The sequence below is a fragment of the Sturnus vulgaris genome, chromosome 2 (assembly GCF_052056855.1).
Source record: "Sturnus vulgaris isolate bStuVul1 chromosome 2, bStuVul1.hap1, whole genome shotgun sequence".
NCBI classification, from domain to species: Eukaryota; Metazoa; Chordata; class Aves; order Passeriformes; family Sturnidae; genus Sturnus; species Sturnus vulgaris.
In genome coordinates this window covers 50,675,192-50,694,607 of record NC_142244.1, presented here as the reverse complement: position 1 = coordinate 50,694,607, position 19,416 = coordinate 50,675,192, and the positions used below count along the sequence as shown (strand labels likewise).

Sequence of the window (19,416 nt, the reverse complement as noted above, 5' to 3'; positions counted from 1 at the left end):
CCTCTTTCACATTGTTTTGTGATCTATATTCAGTACCAGATTGATGAAAATGAACATTTGGAGGATTTCTATCCAACATTAATAATAAAGTCCAATGAGCAAATTATTCTAGCTATGGCAAGAGAATAATCTTACCTGAATAAACTTTATCCATATAATATGCACTGAAACTAAACACAGACAACACTGTGTAGCTCACAAATTAACAAGGAACACCTGTGAAATACAGATGAAGCAACACTTAAGGTAAGTTGCATTTCCTTCCCATGGGAGTAACTAGGGAAGCTGAGACCAAGAACATACTATTTATTAACACATTTATTTAAGGATAAGCACTTTTACAAGTAACAAGTGCACAGCAGTTAGTAACACGTTTGCAAAAGTTGTACAATTCTTAATTTTCAGGGTTAAATCCTATCTTGAAGTTGCCTTATAAACATGCTGGTGTTGCACAGTATGAGCAACTGCAGACAAAATACAAAACTGGCTTTGTGCACCCAAGTTCTTATTAAAAAGGTAATCACTGTGCTCCCTTCCAAGTTTACCCATCCTGTGATTCTATAAATAGCTGCCTTAAGAACAGTCAATGAGAAGCACAGGATTTTGTTTGTATTAAGTTCTCTTAAAAAAGACAACATTAAAAGATGGAATTAACCAGTGCAAGATTAATAATTTGTGTGTATTCTGTAAGTCATAAAATGTGCAATTAAATCTGAACCTACCACCACCACCGATGAAAAGCTTTCTACAGTTATCAGTGCAGGTTATGTCAGATCCTTTAGCTGAGAATTTCCAGTATGCAAGCATTATCAGCAATCCAGACTAATTTTGAGAGCATGCTCTAATCAGTTTCCCTACCTGAAAGCCTGGCATAAATTAATATAGCATCAATAAGCAGCCCTTATCCCAAAGTGGTGTTTGAAAGCTTGAGAGTCAAAAGCTCTCAGGACAGCATATACCAGCACAAGCCAGACCAGCAAGAATTCACAAAAATTTGTTCTGTGGACCATCTCCAGTCCAAATCCCGACCAATGGTGAGATGAATTCTCTGCTTCAAAGTCACATCCATCCAGCACTGTCACTACAGCAGAATTCAGCCTGTATTATAGCTGCTGTCCTTCCAAAAAGGATTATTAAGGAGTGCACAACAGCGATCAGCAAAATAAGGACTGCAAACATAATCTGTTTTTTAAAACTGAAGGCAGTCCTTATATTCTCCAAAGATACTACTATTTCATTGATCCTACTTAAATAATTATAAATTTTCTGAAAGGCTGTGAGTTCTATTTTACTGCTGTGGGTCTTGCAGGGATATAGAGGACCTGTGCATAACTCCTTGGGGGAAATGTGAAAGTATCCTACTTCACTGGATATGCTGACCCTGGCAGTCTCCGGAGGGCTCAGCGCCAGCTACCTTCCCGCTGCTGAGAAGAGCAATTCCCAGCTCATGCACCAAAATCCTGCCATAGAAGAGCTCCGCTTTGGCGCTGGCAGGGGGCAGCTGGCAGGAGCTCTCCGAGAGGCAGGTAAGCGCGGAGGCGAGGCGCTCACACGCCCATAGGTGGCACTCTTGCTCTGACTCAACACGGACGGGCCACGGAGCCCCGCTCCCCCTGTCCCTTACACAGGCACATCTCAGTTCACAAACCCGTTAAAAACATGAATCCCACAGGGCACTTTCAATGAACATTTTCCATTTTATTGTCAACACACTCAAAAACAAACCTATGTTGAAAACAATTATTTCTGAGAACAGTAAAATATAAAATATTTCACAAATAAGTTTGTTAATGTAACACAAACAGAAGTGAGACATAGAAAATGCCAATGTGTATCGTTTGTGGTCACAGTCACAAGTTTAAGAACTGTACCACTACAGAATTGTCACAGAGGCTTGGAAAGTGAGCATTTGACAGTTTAAGCATCACCACTGTATTTCTAGTATTACATATTTACTTGGAAACTTTCTAGCAGTAGACAGAAAACATTAAAATTTTGCTCCTCAGGGTTTGTTTTGAAAGCACCGTGACAACAGACTGTTCCAACTACTTCCTTACAGAGGGGAGTCTAAACAGAGATAATTATTGCAGTTGCAGCTTTTTAGGTGTTATGTCTTTTGTTATCTATGATAGGTTTGTGAATATACACTAACAAGCAAAATCAGTATTTCCCAGAAGTCCCTCCTGCAAAGCAAACCCAGCATTGCCCATTTTAAATTTGTTCTTTTTATATTAAAGAAAGTAATCTCTTATATTCTATACAAAATGCATATGCTTGGTCAGGCACTGACCAGCTTTCTCTTCTTCTAGATTGTAACCCAAATAAGCAAAACTTCTTTATTGGTTAGCAGCAAAGAAGTTCTGCAAACTTCACACAATAAATAGAATTCTGCTTAATTTAAACTTATTTCCAAAAGAGTGACATGACTAAATGATTTGAATTCGACAGTGACACACGTATCACGCTCCAACACCAAGACCCTAAGCTTAGTCAGAAGAGGAGAGAGGAATGGAGTAAAGGGAATGTCTGTTCTAAAACAACTGGAAGTTCTATGCTGTACTTTGCTTTTCTTTTAAAGGTCCCAAAGAAAAGTTTCTAAAGCTACCTCAAGGTTACTTCTCACACAAGCAACTTGGTTCAAAACTCAAGTTTGAACATCAACTCTTCTTGAAAAACTGAGACACTCCCGCTTTCTTATACTTAATGACATTCCTGACTTGTAACAACACATACTTGTCACTCTCCTCTCCTCATCGCTTGCTTGATCGCTTTTCATGTTTATCCTTTGTGTGGTGGCTCCTGCTTTGGTGCCTTGGAGGAGAGTAGCTGACTCTCCTTCTGGACTGAAAGCTGGGTGTATATGGGTGAATTCTGCGCTTCTTTGGTTTTTCTTCTTTCCTGCTTTTGTTTGGCTCAGACTCCTTACCATCTTCTTTTTGCTCGCGCTCTTGGTCTTGTTCTTTTTGAGATGGCAACGTGTTTTTGATGGTATTAATAAGAAATCTTTTATTTGTACCAGCAAGAGGACATTTCAACCTGTAAAGACATTTAAAAGTGATCAAAAGAGAAGGTAAAAATATTCCAAAACAAGTCTGAGATTTTAACTTCAGTGATTTTAAGACAGGATTCTGATTTTGGCTTTCCTTGCATGCCACCTAGTGTAAACTCTCAGTACAGAAAAGTAAGTTCCAGATCATCTCCACTCTCTTTTTGTCTTACCCTTTATGGGAAGAAAATTATTTTACTTCAACACAGTGAAAATCCACATGTAGTGTGTGTAGGGGGAAGTAAAGCATGACAATATATTTTAAGGCTGATGGTGCCTAACTTAGGTATTCAGAAATCAAACATTTAGTAATATATTCTAAGTCAAATTAGAATGGCTTACAGAGATCATGATCTTCTAAAGTCAGCATTATCTAGTGAACTGCAATATTCAAAAGTAAGATACACATACATGAAGAACCCAAACAGCTGTACCATAAACATATACAAGACATACCAATTTAAACTTACACTTAGCAACCACCAAAGTATTTTATTTCGTTTTCTTAAACAGTAAAGATACTTATCCAACTATTTTCCATTTTTTTACTTTCTCCTCTCACAGCTGAACACTTTTGCACACAATTTATCAGCTAGTTTTAGGAAACAAGTATTGTAAATTTCATTTCTCTTGTTGGTATCAGCTGTACTCTACTTATTCCCAATACATCATCTCTTAAAGACTGGAATAAGAAAAAACATGTTTAAGTATGTTCCTACAGAAAGCAGAAATCACTCTGAAGACTTTGTATATAGCTGAAGTCACTGGTGTTTGTCTTCACCTTTTTGAGATGAAGTTATGAGATTGCTTTTAAAAAATCAGAGCTGTTAGAGATCACAGCCACTTACTGAATCCACCACAGAGTAATGGAATCTTAACAGTGCTGACATCATCTCTTCTACTTCAATATTTTGTCTAAGTATGGAAATGATACCCTAACTACTCAAAAATCTTTGACACCTCTAAGCCTTCAGAGCTATCAGAACAAGAAGCAAACTACAACAAAGATCGTGTATGATTATTTAGCATACTGCATGACTTATCTGTACATGGAATTTACCATGGTGTTTTGCTTCAGGTCTGCCTAATATGCACTCCTGATAATTGTTCTTGTCCTAAATCTTTCAAGAACTTAGGAGAGCAATTTTAGAAGTATATAGCCACTAGGTATTTTCTGATATACTTCTACTACATAGAATTTTCTAAACTTCCTTCAAATAAATCTACACTATTTTTCTCAAATCCAGATTAAATAAATAAGATTGTTAATCTAGTATAACTCTTTTGTAAATTAGAGAAGCTATCTGCTAATTGTATTACTGAGTAAAAACATGAGGCTTATAAATGTCAGTAGAACAGGGTTTCTACTTCAAGCTACATCACTGATGAACATGGTGCTGAATGAGTCATGGCACAGGTTACACTCAAGACATAACAGAAACCAGACAACACTGAAGTCCTTTGTATGTCTTATGAGTGCATTATTGTACCTCAACATTTCCTACCAAGGAGGGTAGCCTTCTTTAGGCTGCATCCAGGCAAAATCTATTTCACATTTGTTCTTCCTCCTGCTTTTTCTTAAGAGCTAATGCACTGATTTTAAGCACTAACATATACAATGCCAGAATGAGACAGTCAATCTGCCCTAAATAAATCCATCTGGCTGAAGCACTATGAGTGCTGTTTGAGTTATACTAAGAATGAAAAGTAATGAGAAATGCTGGACTTGAGAGTCAGCTAAGAGATGCCATTAGTTTACCATCATACTGTGATTAAAGTGAGACACCAGGCTCTCATGGAGCAGCAATAAGTCATGGCACTGAAGAAAAACGTTAGTTCTTAGTTTTACTGAGTCCAAACTTCAACAAAGCAAATCCTGCCTTGAAATCTTAAAGCAAACAAGATGTATGGCATGTGCTACATTACATGCACACACAGAGCACATTTTCACATATAGCCATACATATACCACATATATGGTATATATGGAACTGTGAAGATTAAAAGTGAACTGTATGAATCCACTGATATCTCTGAGAGCATCTCTAAAGGTGAGGAAATTGACATCTCCAAAGACCACCTTGGGTTTGCTGTAGGATCTGATCCCGCACTGCTCAATTCACAAACAGGTTTGCCCTCAAGTGAGTTCTGACGGGCTGGGAGGCAATCTCAGCCTGAGCATGGTGGAACACAATACTGCTGTGACCAGCAAACAGTGCCACAGAACTGATTTGAGAAGCTTTGCTTTAAAACAAACCAACCAACCAACCAACCAGCAAAACCCATACAAGTTAAAAGAACATTAAAGTTCTGAATTGAAATGTGCCCCAAGCAGGGCTGTAGGCATGTGCGAGGCAAGTACACAAATTGCAGTACTAGAGCCGTCCTGTCTACCAGACTCCAGTTCTGTAGCAGAGTATTCACCCACTGTAAGGTTCACTTTTCATTCTGCATGCTCCAAAAGCTATTCTCCCTGACAGAAAAGCTTCCTTCCACAAATAAATCTCACACCTCCCAAAATCGCTCCACTATGCAAGAACCAAGACAATGCAACACATTCCATTTTGACAATGATACTGCCTTTTGAGAAAAAAAAATTAAATCCATCATTGTGAACATAGGTCAAATATTAACCCTATTTTTGACCCTTTAAATCAACTTCTGTGCAGTAACACAGAATTTACAACCAGTGCCAGTCATCCAGTGCAGTAGGGCAGTTCAGCACAGAAATTAACTACACAAGTTCTTAACAGTAAAAACATGCTGACACCATTTAAGACACAAGAGCACAGTGCCATGTACTAGTCTCGTCTCTGCTGAGTAACTGGACACACCAAACAGGATTGGCACAATCAGCCTTATCAAACAGAGTAAAGCCCATCTTTCCAAGAAAAAAATTCACTATGGATGAACTAACAGGTACATTTCTACCATTTCCAAACTGCCATAGAAAATATAATATTTCAATAGAAGAGTGACTGAAGGGGGCGGAGGGAGGCAGAAACAGCTAGAGGTTGTTTTGCCAAACCAAGTAATCGATGTTACTCTGTTACAGGGGACCTTACAAAATAGGATGCCTCAGAGGACACTGAAAGCTTTGAAATACGGTCTTGGCAGCTAGGTACAGCTGGCAGGACTTTGGAGGATCATAGATTCATCTGGTTTGGGAGGGACCTTAAAGACTATCAAGTTCCAACCCTTGGACATCTTTCACAGTGACACCTTTCACTAGACCAGGTTGTTCAGAGCTCCATCCAACCTGGTCTTGAACACTTTCAGAGATGAGGCATCCAGAGCTTCTCTGGGCAATCTGTCCCAGTGACGACTTAGATGTGCCCTGGTTACAAGATCTTAACAGATTTACTTTTCAATCTCTATCTGTACCCTGTTTCTCCTCCTCCTCATATTCAAATAAAAGCTGAGGGGAATCACATTGCAGTGTTCCTGCACAGTCACACAACACCCATTCAAAGACAAGATGCAACACAGGACTTCACAGTTCTGGTATCCTCATCATCATCATTTTGTATTCTGCTGTACTTCTAACAGATTTGGTATTGAACAGAAAGCTATCTGTAGGAATGAAAGCAATTTTAGGATTGCTTTACAAAAAATAGAGTTAGAAATAATGTAATGCTTCCAAATTTTTTTTGTTGTAATTTCATCTGCTCTTACAATGCAGAGCTGAACAAACCATCCAAAAATATCCTATTTTCCAGTTCTTACTTTACATAAGCTTTTCAAATAAGATGAGAAGCTACATCCGATTTTGCTTTAGCTCGTGTTATCAGCATCTTTGAAGATCAGACCTATACACTGAAAAAAGGCATCTAGAACTTTCTTCACGCAGTAACTTTTGTGGCACTTTAACTGCCTTTCTTAGTTAAAGTAGAACAACTGCTCAAAATGGGACTTCACTGCTCTAAAGAAGCTTATGAATTATGTACATAGAATCTAGAGAAACACTTCAGGGAAGCTGGACTTTTGGCTTTTTAACTACACACAGTGGAAACCCCCAAATATTCTACTTCATCTGTGTTTAATAGCCTCTGATGAAACAAATTTATCTAACCATTTCAAATGTTCTTACATTTGTCAACAACTTCTCACTCTGGAACCAACTGATCCTTCAAATGTTAGCTTCCAGACTGCTGCTCTGATGTTTTTTCTCATCTCAGAAGTTCCAGTCTCCAGTTCACAGCATTATCACTAGGATTCAGCCATAGATTCTACTCTGTTCTGATTAACATTTCCAGGATTAAGACACCTTCAGAAGAGGATTCTCCCTTACCCTTCTCTCACACATTTCCTTATTTGTGATTAGCTGTACTAATGCTTGAGCCAGATACATTAGCAATAAGACCTACATGATGTGTTATCCTAAGGATTCAGGAGACCCCCAACAAGAATCACCATGGCCACAGAGTACATACAAAAGGAACACTCCAGGAACTAGAAATACTGTATTGCTGAATTAAATCACCAAAAAGAATATCCAGCAGTTCTTGGATTCATTTACCATGGACCTACATACTGCCTATCTGAGCAGTCCTGAGAGTATGGAGTCCAGTGAGCTGAGATTCTTCACCAACTAAGATCTCAACCAAGAGATCTTGCAGCCCTCTGGCAATTCTGAGAGTTGCTCCATGTCCAGAGAGTTTCAGGTAATTTCCCTCCCCACACAAACTCTTGGCCACTATCACTGACAACCTCCCTGCTGGTAACTTGTCCCAGACAGGGATGAGTCTTCCTTCCACTAGCCTCTAAGGTTGCAGCACCTGCCCATATCATCTACATTTAAACTTGTAAGACAATGTAAAACCAGCAAAACATTCCCAAACTGGAAGAAATACTAACAATACTGTCCTGGATTTCAAGGCTCAGTCATTGAGAGATTGAGCTGCAGGGTGATTGCTTTGTACATTTTTTCTCTACCTGTCAGCTAAGTTGGCTTGGATACTTGTATTTTAGGCTCTAGCAACAGCTAACCATCCATCTTAAATGATGAGACAGCAGAAGGTTAGGCAAGGGTGCTTGGGGAACGTCTTCAAACTTGAGCTCTGGAGAATTAATCGCTCTGGACAGTAACAGAGCAATGGCTTGAACCTGAAAGCAGTCCCAAAACTGTGTTGAGAGGCTTGCTGGCTAAGGTTTTACTGCCATCAACATCCACCAGGAGACACTACTCATTTGCAATGGTATGCACAATATAGTCACCCCACCCGGGAATGTCGCTTCTCCATACACCTCCCTTTGACCAACTTCTGACAAATGCCACTGACTCCAGAAATGTATTTCCCAGTACTCAACAGCTGCTGGAGAGCAACATAAACTGGAATCAGTGAAGTATGAGCAGTAGTAGCCTCTGCTTCTCCTTACCCAAAGACAGATGGCAGAACAAATCTTTTCTTCATAGGTTGAGCTGCTTCAACTTTCCAGTGCCAATGCAGGACTGACGGCCTTACACTAGATGTCTCCAGGATTTGTGCATCTCTTCTCCAGGATTCCTCTGACAAAGGGCTAAGGAATCCCAGAAGTCCTCATGAAACACACCTGTAAGCATTTTGAGTTTGGCAAGGAGGAAGGTTTTGCGTTTTACCTGTTAAGACTGTGCTTTTAGACAAGTTGGTGATAACCTTGTCTTTGCTTCTATCAATTATGACTCCCTTCATCTGGTCTACTAACACACATTTTCATGAACTAACTTTTCTGCTCATTTAATTTGCTATCAACAGAGCTCTGAGCAGAAATTACCTTCTTCTAAGTAGTTTACATCTTGTCAGTAGACCTGGATGTAACCTCTGAAGCCCTTCAGAATCAGTTACACTCGACAGCATTTTGCTGGAGTGTGAAACTCAACTGAGCATCATTAAGTTTTCTTCCAAATATCTTACCCATTGTATCTCCCATGTCTTTATGCAATATCTAGCTGTTGTGCCAGTTCAGGAGCACCAGAACAGCATAACAGGGCATAAAAAATATTAAAGAGGTGACAGCAGTGGTTGCTTGCACCTGCTGTTCTGTCTGTTGTGCCTGCAGAACTGGACAGCAAAGACTTATTGAGAGTTCGCCTTTGGGGGACTTTATATTTTCCTTACAGCCACACACGCCAGCCATACACTAGCTTATGCCAAACCCTACAGCAGTAGATTTGTCACAAATAGGATTACTACAAATCTCTCTAAGGATAAATTCAGTGTGCTAAAAATCCCTGGAGACGCATTACATACAGAGAAATCACCTCTAAGAGCATGATATCCTGAGGTGAAGAAGAAGTACCTTGAAGAAGGTACTAAGCATATTCAGAAACAAAGATATTCAGCAAAGCACTTCCTAGGCACCGGATATGGGTCACTGATGGACACAGGGCACAGTGATGGATCCTTTGTTTGACTCAGTACAGCTGTTCACTTGTACTTCTGCAGTCTAAAGTACTTCAACAGTCTCAGTTCAGGATATCACCACACCAATCCCTATGTCAACAGTCTTCCTCTGCCTGAAGCCTTCTTGACAGCCCTTTCCTCCTACAACTTTAACAGAACCCTGGCCTAGCCAGACACCATTAATCTGCAACTTCTCTGATGAACAGGTCACCCTTGCCTATCCCATTCCCTGGCAGGCCTCAGGCATCAGGCTTTAACAAACTGCATCCTGAGCTGATCATCACAGCCAGTTGCACAGAACCACTACCCTCTTACAAACAAGGAATAAGGAGCCACATTCAGGAGCAGATGCCCATACACTCTCCTGGCAGGTATTCCAGACTGCACAAGTGGCAGCAAAATTGTACAGTGACACCTGATTATTTCCCTGAAGAAATCTTTAGTTTCCATATCTGGAATCAACTTGCAAATTCACAGTAACTGGATGCATACACCACTTCATGGTGCTAATTATGTGCACTGGGTTACCTGGCCACATGGCTAGGCTGACAGGGTCAAAACACGGTGGATCAGTACAGCTAGAGCCACCCTGGGGAATTAAACCAATTAAGCTATTTTAACAGAAAGGGTATTAACTGCATCTCTAGAAGAAACACTGAGTAAAGCATACAGAAAATCCCAAACCTGTCTGAAAACATAAAGGACTACTTTTTTTTTCAGCAAGACGTTATTTTAATCTCTTCAAAGCTACTAAAACAAACAGACAACTGAGCTGAGAACTTCATGAACAGTGCAGGCTTATCTCTAACTACAGCTGATGGAGGAAGCCAAATGTTATCTACAAGTGTGTTTAGTGCAGTCAACTGGTGCACTACTTGTGTGAACATCCCTAGATCCAACAGCTTCTTATCAAAGTCATATACATTATTTTATGATGAATGACTCTCCTCATCATGTTATTACTTCTCTAATTACAATTACATGCATTACATTCCATGACAATCTAGCTGTAAAATCTGGAATACTGCATTGAAGAATTAGTGGTGTATTTAAGATGTAAATACTGTGATTTTTTTTCCCAGTTACTATACAAATTAGCCCCTGGGTTTTAGAGTTTTTTTAGTATAAAAAAGTAACCATCTTCCAAAACTGGATTATACATTTTAGTTCACTTTTGGCTATACTTTGCACAGGAATTGTCTACTAAAGGATAGTTTGTTGTTTTATTAATATAAGGCTTTAGGTTTCTTTGTCAGGTTATGAATGCTTTTCACTTAAAACACAGTCTAACCCAGTAACATGAAGCCAGTATGTGAGTACATGCACAATGAAGACAACTGGCATTTTAAAGACTCACGAGATTCCAACGAAAACTCTGCAATTCCATCTATTATAAGAACATATTCCAAATTTTTCAATTGCTTTGTCTTCAACACATTCAGACAAGCAATTTCACGCACACAGAATTTACCTGAACTTCTTTCTTATTTAGACTGGAATTTTTGCCCAAAACTAAAATGTGGATGAAGACAAACTATTTAAATATGAAACACATAAAAAGGTAGAGATTTCTGTCACACACTAAAGATAAGATTTATTTTGGCATCAGCATTTATTTCCTCTTGGCACAACTTACCAACCCATAGCTCCCATTGTTTCAGCTCTGGTTCTCCCACGTTTTGCCTCTTTAAGTAACTCTTCCACAGCCTTCCTAAAAAAGAGAAAAAGAAAAAGGTCACCCCTTATGTAACACAAGAACTTGCCACTTTATGCACTTAGGCAAATAAAACAGATAGCTGTATTCACTGTAGTGAATTAACCAATAAAGAAGCTACTAAAATCACCCTGACTTTAAGACAATTCAAATTCCTATGCACCAAGATAAAGAGAAACATTCTGAAATATTAAAACCAACTAAAGTTGTTGCAAATACAAAAGCCGTAACACTGAATGAACAACAAGGCTTGGGGCACTTCAAATCCTTTTTAAGCATACTTCTGCCTGTGAAGATGTTGTGTATCCCATCATACCACAGGGACTCCTGGGAAAGGAGTGTCTCCCAGGTAAGCCATCATCTGTTGGAGATACCTTCTCCAAGATGCCAAGTACAGCGCCAGCAACCTCACCAGCTACTGCTGCCTTCCCAGGTAAGAGAAGTGACAGGTGTGGGATGGCTTCTTGCAAAAACACCAAAAAAAAAGGTGCAAAACACAGGCTGTAGCGCTGGAATGTGAGAGATGTTGCATACACAGATCTTTGTAACATTACAGCAAAATTTGATTTTTCTCCAGACCCAGAATTTGCTATCTGAGCATCCTGAGCTAAGTTATAGCGATGATGACAGGAACATACGGCTTTTATAGAAGCTTGCCCTGAGCCTTCAAACAGCAACGTCAGACAAAGGTGAGGAAAGAGGGGAAGAAAGTGTCTGACTTTTAATTATCAGTTACAAAACTTGGTAATTCTCTTTTTAAGAAATCTGACTGAAAGATTAAAAGCCTGTCATTATTATTGTACTATAAAATCTGTCACAATTTATATTTGAAATAAGAAACCAAAGAATCTGAGCTACAAAGCACTAATAAAACACACACATAGGTATTTTAAACAGCTAAGATTCAGTTTTAGGGAAAACATACAAATAAATTAATATGGTGACACCAATTCTATTAACTCAGGTAGGAATTACATGCCTTTAAGTATTTGAGACTTTTTTTTGTTATATTAAAGCTCAGACTGACTTGTCCACCTTAGCAGCCTTCTAGGTCCACACCTTCATTATCAAACATTGTTTCCTAATCCTGTTCTTTGAACATCGCCCTTATTCACTGCACCTTTACAAAGCCCTTTCAGCTTGCACAGACAAATGAAACGCAATGCCCAGATCCTGCCTGAAATAATGTTTCCACTCACTGAACTTATATCCTCTACACAAGTAAGCCAAAAGCTACGCAAACAAGTTTTTAAAATTTGCTTTTAGAGGCCTCGCGGGACATTCCTTGCTCTCTTCATTTTTACAGCTTGGTTACAATACAAACAGTTCTGTGGCTGCCAGCTTCAATTCTAAGGGCAGCAGCATGAGCAAAGGGAATGCAGCATGCAACTTTCACATGAGAACCATCCAAACATTGGGGGACTGATAGGAGGAATAATTTGGGACAGGGGGACATTTAAGTACTCTGTCATCATTCTGACATCTTTTAAAGCAAGCACCACCTAAAACTTGCAATTATTTTTGGGCAATTAAGCTGCAGAATTACAGTAACATGAAGGTACAAGCAGTGACATTTTTATCTTCAAGAGTATGGTACAAGACCTATTTACATTTCTGAGGGATTAGACTTTTTCCTCTCTCTATATTCCAAAGTTACAGGCAACGCTCCCATTGCATGTATCTTAATAACCAGTATCACAAATGCGTATGTCTAAAGAATAGAATAATGCTAAAGGCTCCTAGTCAGGCAAAATGAGAAGTATTTTCTATTCCTCACTCAGGGGAAGAGCTTCACCATTTTTTTCCAAAAGGTCAAATGTATAGACTGAAAAAATGAATAATTGGTAATAAAGAGGTATGTCTGATAGTTACAGGCAATGAAAACACCATGTTATTACAGGGACCACCCATGGTTTATGATTATAGATGACTGTCAGGAGAAGATGCATGACGCTGGATCTGACAGCTGAGAGGCCAGGCAGTCACAGCTCCATGTCCAGGTACAACCAGTAGCAAGGCTGAAATTCAGCTCCTAGGAGGCAGGTGCACACACCAGGCACTTACACTGCTGGCCACATCCATCACACAGACAGAAATACAGCACGCTCACATGGACAGCTTCATCTTGCTCTTCTCTCCAGCTGGGCATGGGAGCCCCCAAAACTTCAGTCAAACCACACTGCCTGCACAGACCATCACACAGGGCTGACTGGGACACCTTGCTCCCCCAATATCCAACCCCACTTCAGTCTTGCCTGTAGAGACACACAGGCACACATACATATCTTACCCCTGAGCCCACAGTCACTCCAGCAACTGGCCAGGACTTCCTGGTGGCCCAAACAGCTTAGCTCCTCCTGGGTCTTGGAGACACAAGCTCACAATCCAGCTGTCTCCTTATTCACCCACTTACCAGCTACTCCAGCTTCATCTTCACCAGCAGCCACATGGTCCCTCACACACTCATACTTGCTCCAGTACTACAACACAGATAAACATATGGTCCCCAACCCCATTTCATGGGCTAATATTTGGTTTTACTCATTCCATGAAATGTCCCCAGTTGCCAGTACACAGGCCTCCACAGCCCAGGGTCCAAGCCCAGCTGATGGCATCCAAACCTTCACATATTCCATCTGGCACCATGGACATATGGTCCTCCAACCCACAGTCCGCCTGTAGCTGCTAGCACTGAGATGTACACCCTCACCCCCCAAACAGTCCTTCACTCAAAACAGAGTTAGAAAGGAATTTAACAGGAAGTCAGGACAGACTGTGATGATTAGGAGCAGGGCACAGCCCGACAAGAGTACCAACCAGCAGCCTATACACACGACCAGACCTTTTTATTCCCTTGTTCCTTTATTTTCCCTCTTTTACTTCTCCCCAAATAACTTGAACTTCCTGCTTTTCCTGTCTTTGGTTTTTCTCCCCTGCACATCCCACAATAAACCACAAGTGAATCAACACAGACAGGAACCAAGGTGACCACCAAGCCACAGATGCAGAGTGTGGATTTCTTTCCTTACCTCACTAATAAGGCTGTGCAGCAGGGACACAGGCTCCATTAGGCTCAGTACATCCGGGTGGCCACGGGAGCCCACTGCTCACCCCAGTTTATCAAAGGGCCTTGCACACGTGCAGTTCATCACCTTGCTGTACTTTGTATCATCTCTGGGCTTTTGAGCTCTCTCTCTCAGCAGGAGGCTCAAGCTCGCCTGTGAAAATGCCTCTTAAGTCTCTGGTAACATTTATGTTATCTCTATAGCTCTGTCAAACCAGACAGAGTATAATCAGCAGCAGGCATAATATGTGAAGTTGTCCCACACTGATATTCTTAGTATTCCCAGCTGCAACATCATTTGAGCAAAACTACTCCCCCCTTGCCAAATCTTCAATTTTTTACCCTCTCCTCCCAACATGCCATATGTGATCACAAAATGCTTTTCTTTGGCATCCCATAACCCCTCCCACAACCATGTCAGAAACGCCCTTAAGTCCCAAAGATGCTCCAGCACTGACTCATCTTGATGGGTATCATGGCTGGATGCTCAGGATGTCTCTTGGGATGAGCCCAGAGTGGGAGGGGGCCCAGAGAAGACATGCATTTTTCTCTGACCTTACTCTGAGTTCCCACCTACTGTATGTGTCCCCATGCTCCTCTGGGCTCATGCAGATAGAGCTCTGATGGCCTGGTAATTCTTGGAATAGGCCTGGGAAAAGCCAGGACTAAGTGATGTTTGGGCTGCCCCCATCCATCATGGTCTCTCTGTAGTCCTCACTGGGAGCTGTCCGCACATAACCTAAAAAACTCTGCCATCTCCACCCACGCTATCACCTCATTAAAGATCCTGATGAGAACTCTAATGAAGATCTATGTACTGGAATTGCTTCACAGCACACAGCCAGCTACACAAGGGCACAGAGCGGGAGTAGAAGGGCAGTGTTCATATCCAACATATCCATATCTCAGTCAGAGAAGGGACATCTTTAACAAACACATCCTCATGAAAGCATTAATCACTGTTTGCAGTCTATTCCACTACCATTAAAGCTCAAAAACCAAGTTTCTCCTCTACTGCAATTGTCAAAAGTCACACTTAAACCTACTTCCTGAGGCACTCTAGGTCCTGACAGCAAGCTGCAAGCTCAGGAAAAACAATTAGCAATTTTAAAAATCAATTTTCTCAAAGCAGTTTTATGCTAACTATACAACTTATTTTTAACTGTGCATGGGACTAGAAATAGAAGTCAATGTTGGTATTCCAATTACAGCTGAATAATGAATATCAAGACCTTCAGTCAAAAAAGTTACTGAAGGCACTGACAGCATTATTTAAAATTAAATCTCATGAGGTGGTCCTATCTGCTCACCCTTACTAAGAAAGCTGATGAAAATGAAAGTCAGGAATAAAACCTAGGCCACTACAAGACTACAAGAGCAAGAATGAAAAGAAGCACAATACACCACAACATTTGTTCAAAGGCAAAGACGTTCCACATCGGGAATGTGAATACTCTCATTCTTTGCTGATCAGGTTTTGTACTTATTTAAATATTCTACTTGTCAGCCTTGTAAGTGCTATTTGCAGTACATTTCTGTGCTGATATTCTCACCAGCCTGAGTAGTGAACATACCACTCCATTTCAAACACCAATCTTAGCTTGCAGGCCACTTTTTTTTATTTTTTTTCTAGGAGTATGGAATACTGAATCCTGACACTTGACTGTTAAAGTCAATAGTAAGAACCATCAGTTTTCTCCAAGGCACAAAGCTTGCTTGTTAAAAAGTGCAGTTGGGCTGCCTGTGCAGCAAAAATATGAGATTATTGATTCTCAACTCAACTACAGGCCTCTTGTTACAGAATTATAGCATTCTTTATGAGTCAGAGCAGCATCTCCTTAGGAAACACTTAATCCCAAATAAATTATGCTCTGAACAAACTTGGCAAGCACTTCTAATACAGTATGATATCCAAGGTTGTGAAATATTTGTAGCTATTGAAGGACAGAATGGATTATGGAAAGATTTGGACACACAGTATCACAAAGCCACTTCCCCTGTATTTGAAGAGAAATGATGCATCTTCTGTGCTTCAAACACACAGAACAACCATGACAATATTTTAAGAAGCAGAGTGGGAAGAAATTTTAATTTCTTTTTAAAGATAGGAATGAAAATTGTGACCTCTATAAGATCTTAGTGTACATTTAGTTGAAATAAACTAGGAAAAGCACTTACAGGTGCTTGCAGAGGAAATAAACTGAACAGCTCCTACTAGCTGATTTGCAACTTTTTCCACCTCCTTCTTGGGTCATCACAATACCATAAATTATATGTTAACATAATTTAGAATTTTCTTAAGAATCACATGGAACCTCAAGGCTCAGGGTCTTCACTGATGTACCAGCAAGTTCACATGGGAAAATCTCAGCTAATACTTCCATCAAAGGTTATTGAGTGAGATGAAGCAGAGGACGTAGTTCAGCAGAATGGAGCAAATGTTACTGTTTTACACATCTGTGGTATTTACAGCTTTTAGAGTTTTAAAATCCACAGAATCCAACAGTCACACAGGAACTTACAATTCAGTACTCAGCTTTCTAGGAAAACTTCACTTCATATTAAAGTGAGGAAAACATCAAAAGTAAGATCAAGTGAGAGTCTGACATGATAAAATTGAAATATATCAGGAAATACGGCAGTAAGGATAAAACAAAAGAAACTAGATCAAGAGACTTCTCCTTAAATAGTAACCAAAAAATAGAGCAACTGACTTAACAGATCACTTTTTGCAATATTGGGACACAAAATTAATTTCTGACCTGAAAAAGCATGCACGAAAATATAACATTCTTTTTCCTTCATGGTAAATTAAATAAAAGGTGTACAAACACCTTAAGCTTTTATTTAAGACTTGTGCATTGCAAGACAAGCCTGAATTTAGAGACAGACGACTCATAATCTTCCACATAAATCTGTTTTTAAACACTAAAAATCCACCTAAAGTAGTTAATGCTGTGGCTACAGAACAGAAATGCTATTATTTGTACGTTAAAGCCACATTATAAAACCCTTAAATTATAAGCCTAAATTACTGTTGCTACACGATACACAGAAGAATATAATCAGTAAGTTATTGAATATGAATCTGAGGCATAATGTCTGTAACCCAAAGGATAAAAAAAGGTCTGTGTTAGACTGGAAGGGCTCTGTACTGAAGATGGTACAGGGAAGCATTATCTAGAGTGAGTGATACCAAATTACATCCTCTAAATGCACACAGCACAAGCTGAATTCAGGGTGCTACTATCAAATAGAGCTGTTATGAAAACTTAAGGAATGAAAAAGTAACTAATGATAGGTGGATCCAGGACAAAAAGAGCTAATTGTCAAGTGCACTATATTGTAGTTATAATGTGTTTGGGACTGACTAAACACATTCTGAGGTGAATAGGTGGATTGGTGACACCAGACAGCTAAACCCTACCGTGTACCCTTTGATAAGGGACACCGAGCTTCATCATTATCTGCCATGCTGCCACACAACAGGAATAGCACATCCCAAGTTGGACTGAACCTTTGAGGAAAGATAAAACTTTAAATGTAGTTCCTGGGAAGAAGAGCATCAGTCAGGAGGAGACTGTGGAGCAGTCAGCTATAGCTGGTGAGTTCAGCTATGCCCTGAATTGCCTAGAGAACCCCAGGTTCCCAGCATGGCAACAGCAACCAGAAGTCAGCATGGAAGAACAGTGGCATAGTTTCAACTTGCCATGAATGAAAAAGGTTTAAGTGTGGAATGGCACTAGTAAAAATATCATTCATGCATATACAGAAAGAAGCTTTAATTATTAAACTGATGATCTGAAAGCAGAAGTAGCTTAGCAAGAATTAAAAGCCTCTTAGAAAGCATTATGCTCTCTAGCCCTTCCACTGTCTCAGTGCTATTACTTTCGGCACATTTCAAATACCTGCCAGATATAAACAGAAAAAAGTTCTTTTCTATAAGCACTCCTAGACACGGTTTCTTAATGGAGAGAACCACGAGGAGAGCAGTTCAGAAAGCTTCTGGTCATCACTTCACTCTAACAGTTGTTTTAAACACCTATAAGGAAAGTGAACAACCCAGAAACAACCTTGCAAAAAAAAAAAAAAATTCCAATTACACAATAGGACTGTGTTGCAAAACACTTGTGATATAAACACCAAAAGCCTATTCCTAAAACAAGAGAGGCCTACTTTGAGTATCCAAATATAGAAATCAGTGTTTTATTCCTCAGTGTTTGCTTGGGAGCACTGAAACTCAAAATGTGCAACAAGAGGAATGCACTAGTCCCGATTAAATGCCAAGTAGAAAACAATTTTATTTTTTGGCAAAGTAACTGCCAAGTATTTTGTATTTTTTTGATACAAGAACACGACGATTCTAACTGGTCAACGGGCACATATCCAGCACTGCAAACTGAAATTCCTACCAACATAAGGGATTTTTAAAATTTATTTTATCAAGTACACAGCTCATCAAATTCGAACTGATGAGGGGTGAATTACCCGAGTCCTTCCAATCTTGTTTCTAAGCGACACCAGCACACACCCCAAGTTGTGTGCGGAAGGCACGGCAGGAGCAGCTCCAGGCCGCGCTCCCCTCGGGGCGCACTGGGGAGGGGCAGTCTGGGGACAGCGGGCAGAGCCCGGCGGAGCTGGGCCCAGTTTCGCACCGCGGAGCGCTGGGGCCGGGAGGGGCCGCCCCACGGCCGCCGCCGGCCCCGGCCCGGCGCTGCCCGGGCCTCGCGGCGCTGCCGGGCCCTGAGCGGCGCAGGAGCCCCCGCAGAGGCCGCTCGCTCTCGGGGCCGCTCCCCCCGCTGCCGCTCGTCCCTCACCTCTCCAGCTCCGGGTCCTCCTCCATGGCGGCCCCACCGTCCCCCGCTGCGGCTCCTCAGGCGCAGGCCGGCGCCATCACCCGCTGTCGGCCGGGCGGGGCGGGGCAGCGGGGCGGGCGTAGGGGACGGCGAGGACCCCGGCGGGAGGAGCCGGGGCGGTGCGAGCCGGGCCCTGCCACACCCCGCCGGGCACCTGCAGCACCGGTGGTCGCGCCCCTTCCCAAAGGAGAGGGGGCCGGTGGGCTCCCTATGCGGGCAGGACCACCGTACACCTCCAACAGGGCGGGGGAAGCAGGCGAGGGGCGGTGACTGAGTGTAGGGAAGGCGGGACGGCCGCTGGGAATCTTAGTCACGGAGACGCCCAGGGTTTGCTCCTCGGGCACGGCCGCAGG

General features: G+C 41.2%; 1 protein-coding gene across 1 annotated transcript; it reads right to left on the bottom strand.

The window, feature by feature from the left end:
- Positions 1 to 1,677: 1,677 nt before the first annotated feature.
- POLR1D (protein) lies at positions 1,678 to 19,171 on the bottom strand. Its single transcript, XM_014879695.2, has 3 exons — positions 19,025 to 19,171; positions 11,066 to 11,140; positions 1,678 to 3,036 (listed from the first exon to the last, which is right to left on the bottom strand). Exons 1-3 carry the CDS (start codon positions 19,048 to 19,050, stop codon positions 2,751 to 2,753), a joined length of 387 nt encoding a protein of 128 aa, XP_014735181.1. The 5' UTR covers positions 19,051 to 19,171; the 3' UTR covers positions 1,678 to 2,750.
- Between the last annotated feature and the right edge of the window lie 245 nt (positions 19,172 to 19,416).

Coding starts and splice junctions, on each gene's coding strand:
- POLR1D (XM_014879695.2), bottom strand. CDS start 19,050: ATGGAGGAGGACCCGGAGCTGGAGAG. Junction 11,141..19,024: donor GAGGACCCGGAGCTGGAGAG/GTGAGGGACGAG, acceptor TCTCTTTTTTAG/GAAGGCTGTGGAAGAGTTAC. Junction 3,037..11,065: donor ACAATGGGAGCTATGGGTTG/GTAAGTTGTGCC, acceptor ATGTCTTTACAG/GTTGAAATGTCCTCTTGCTG.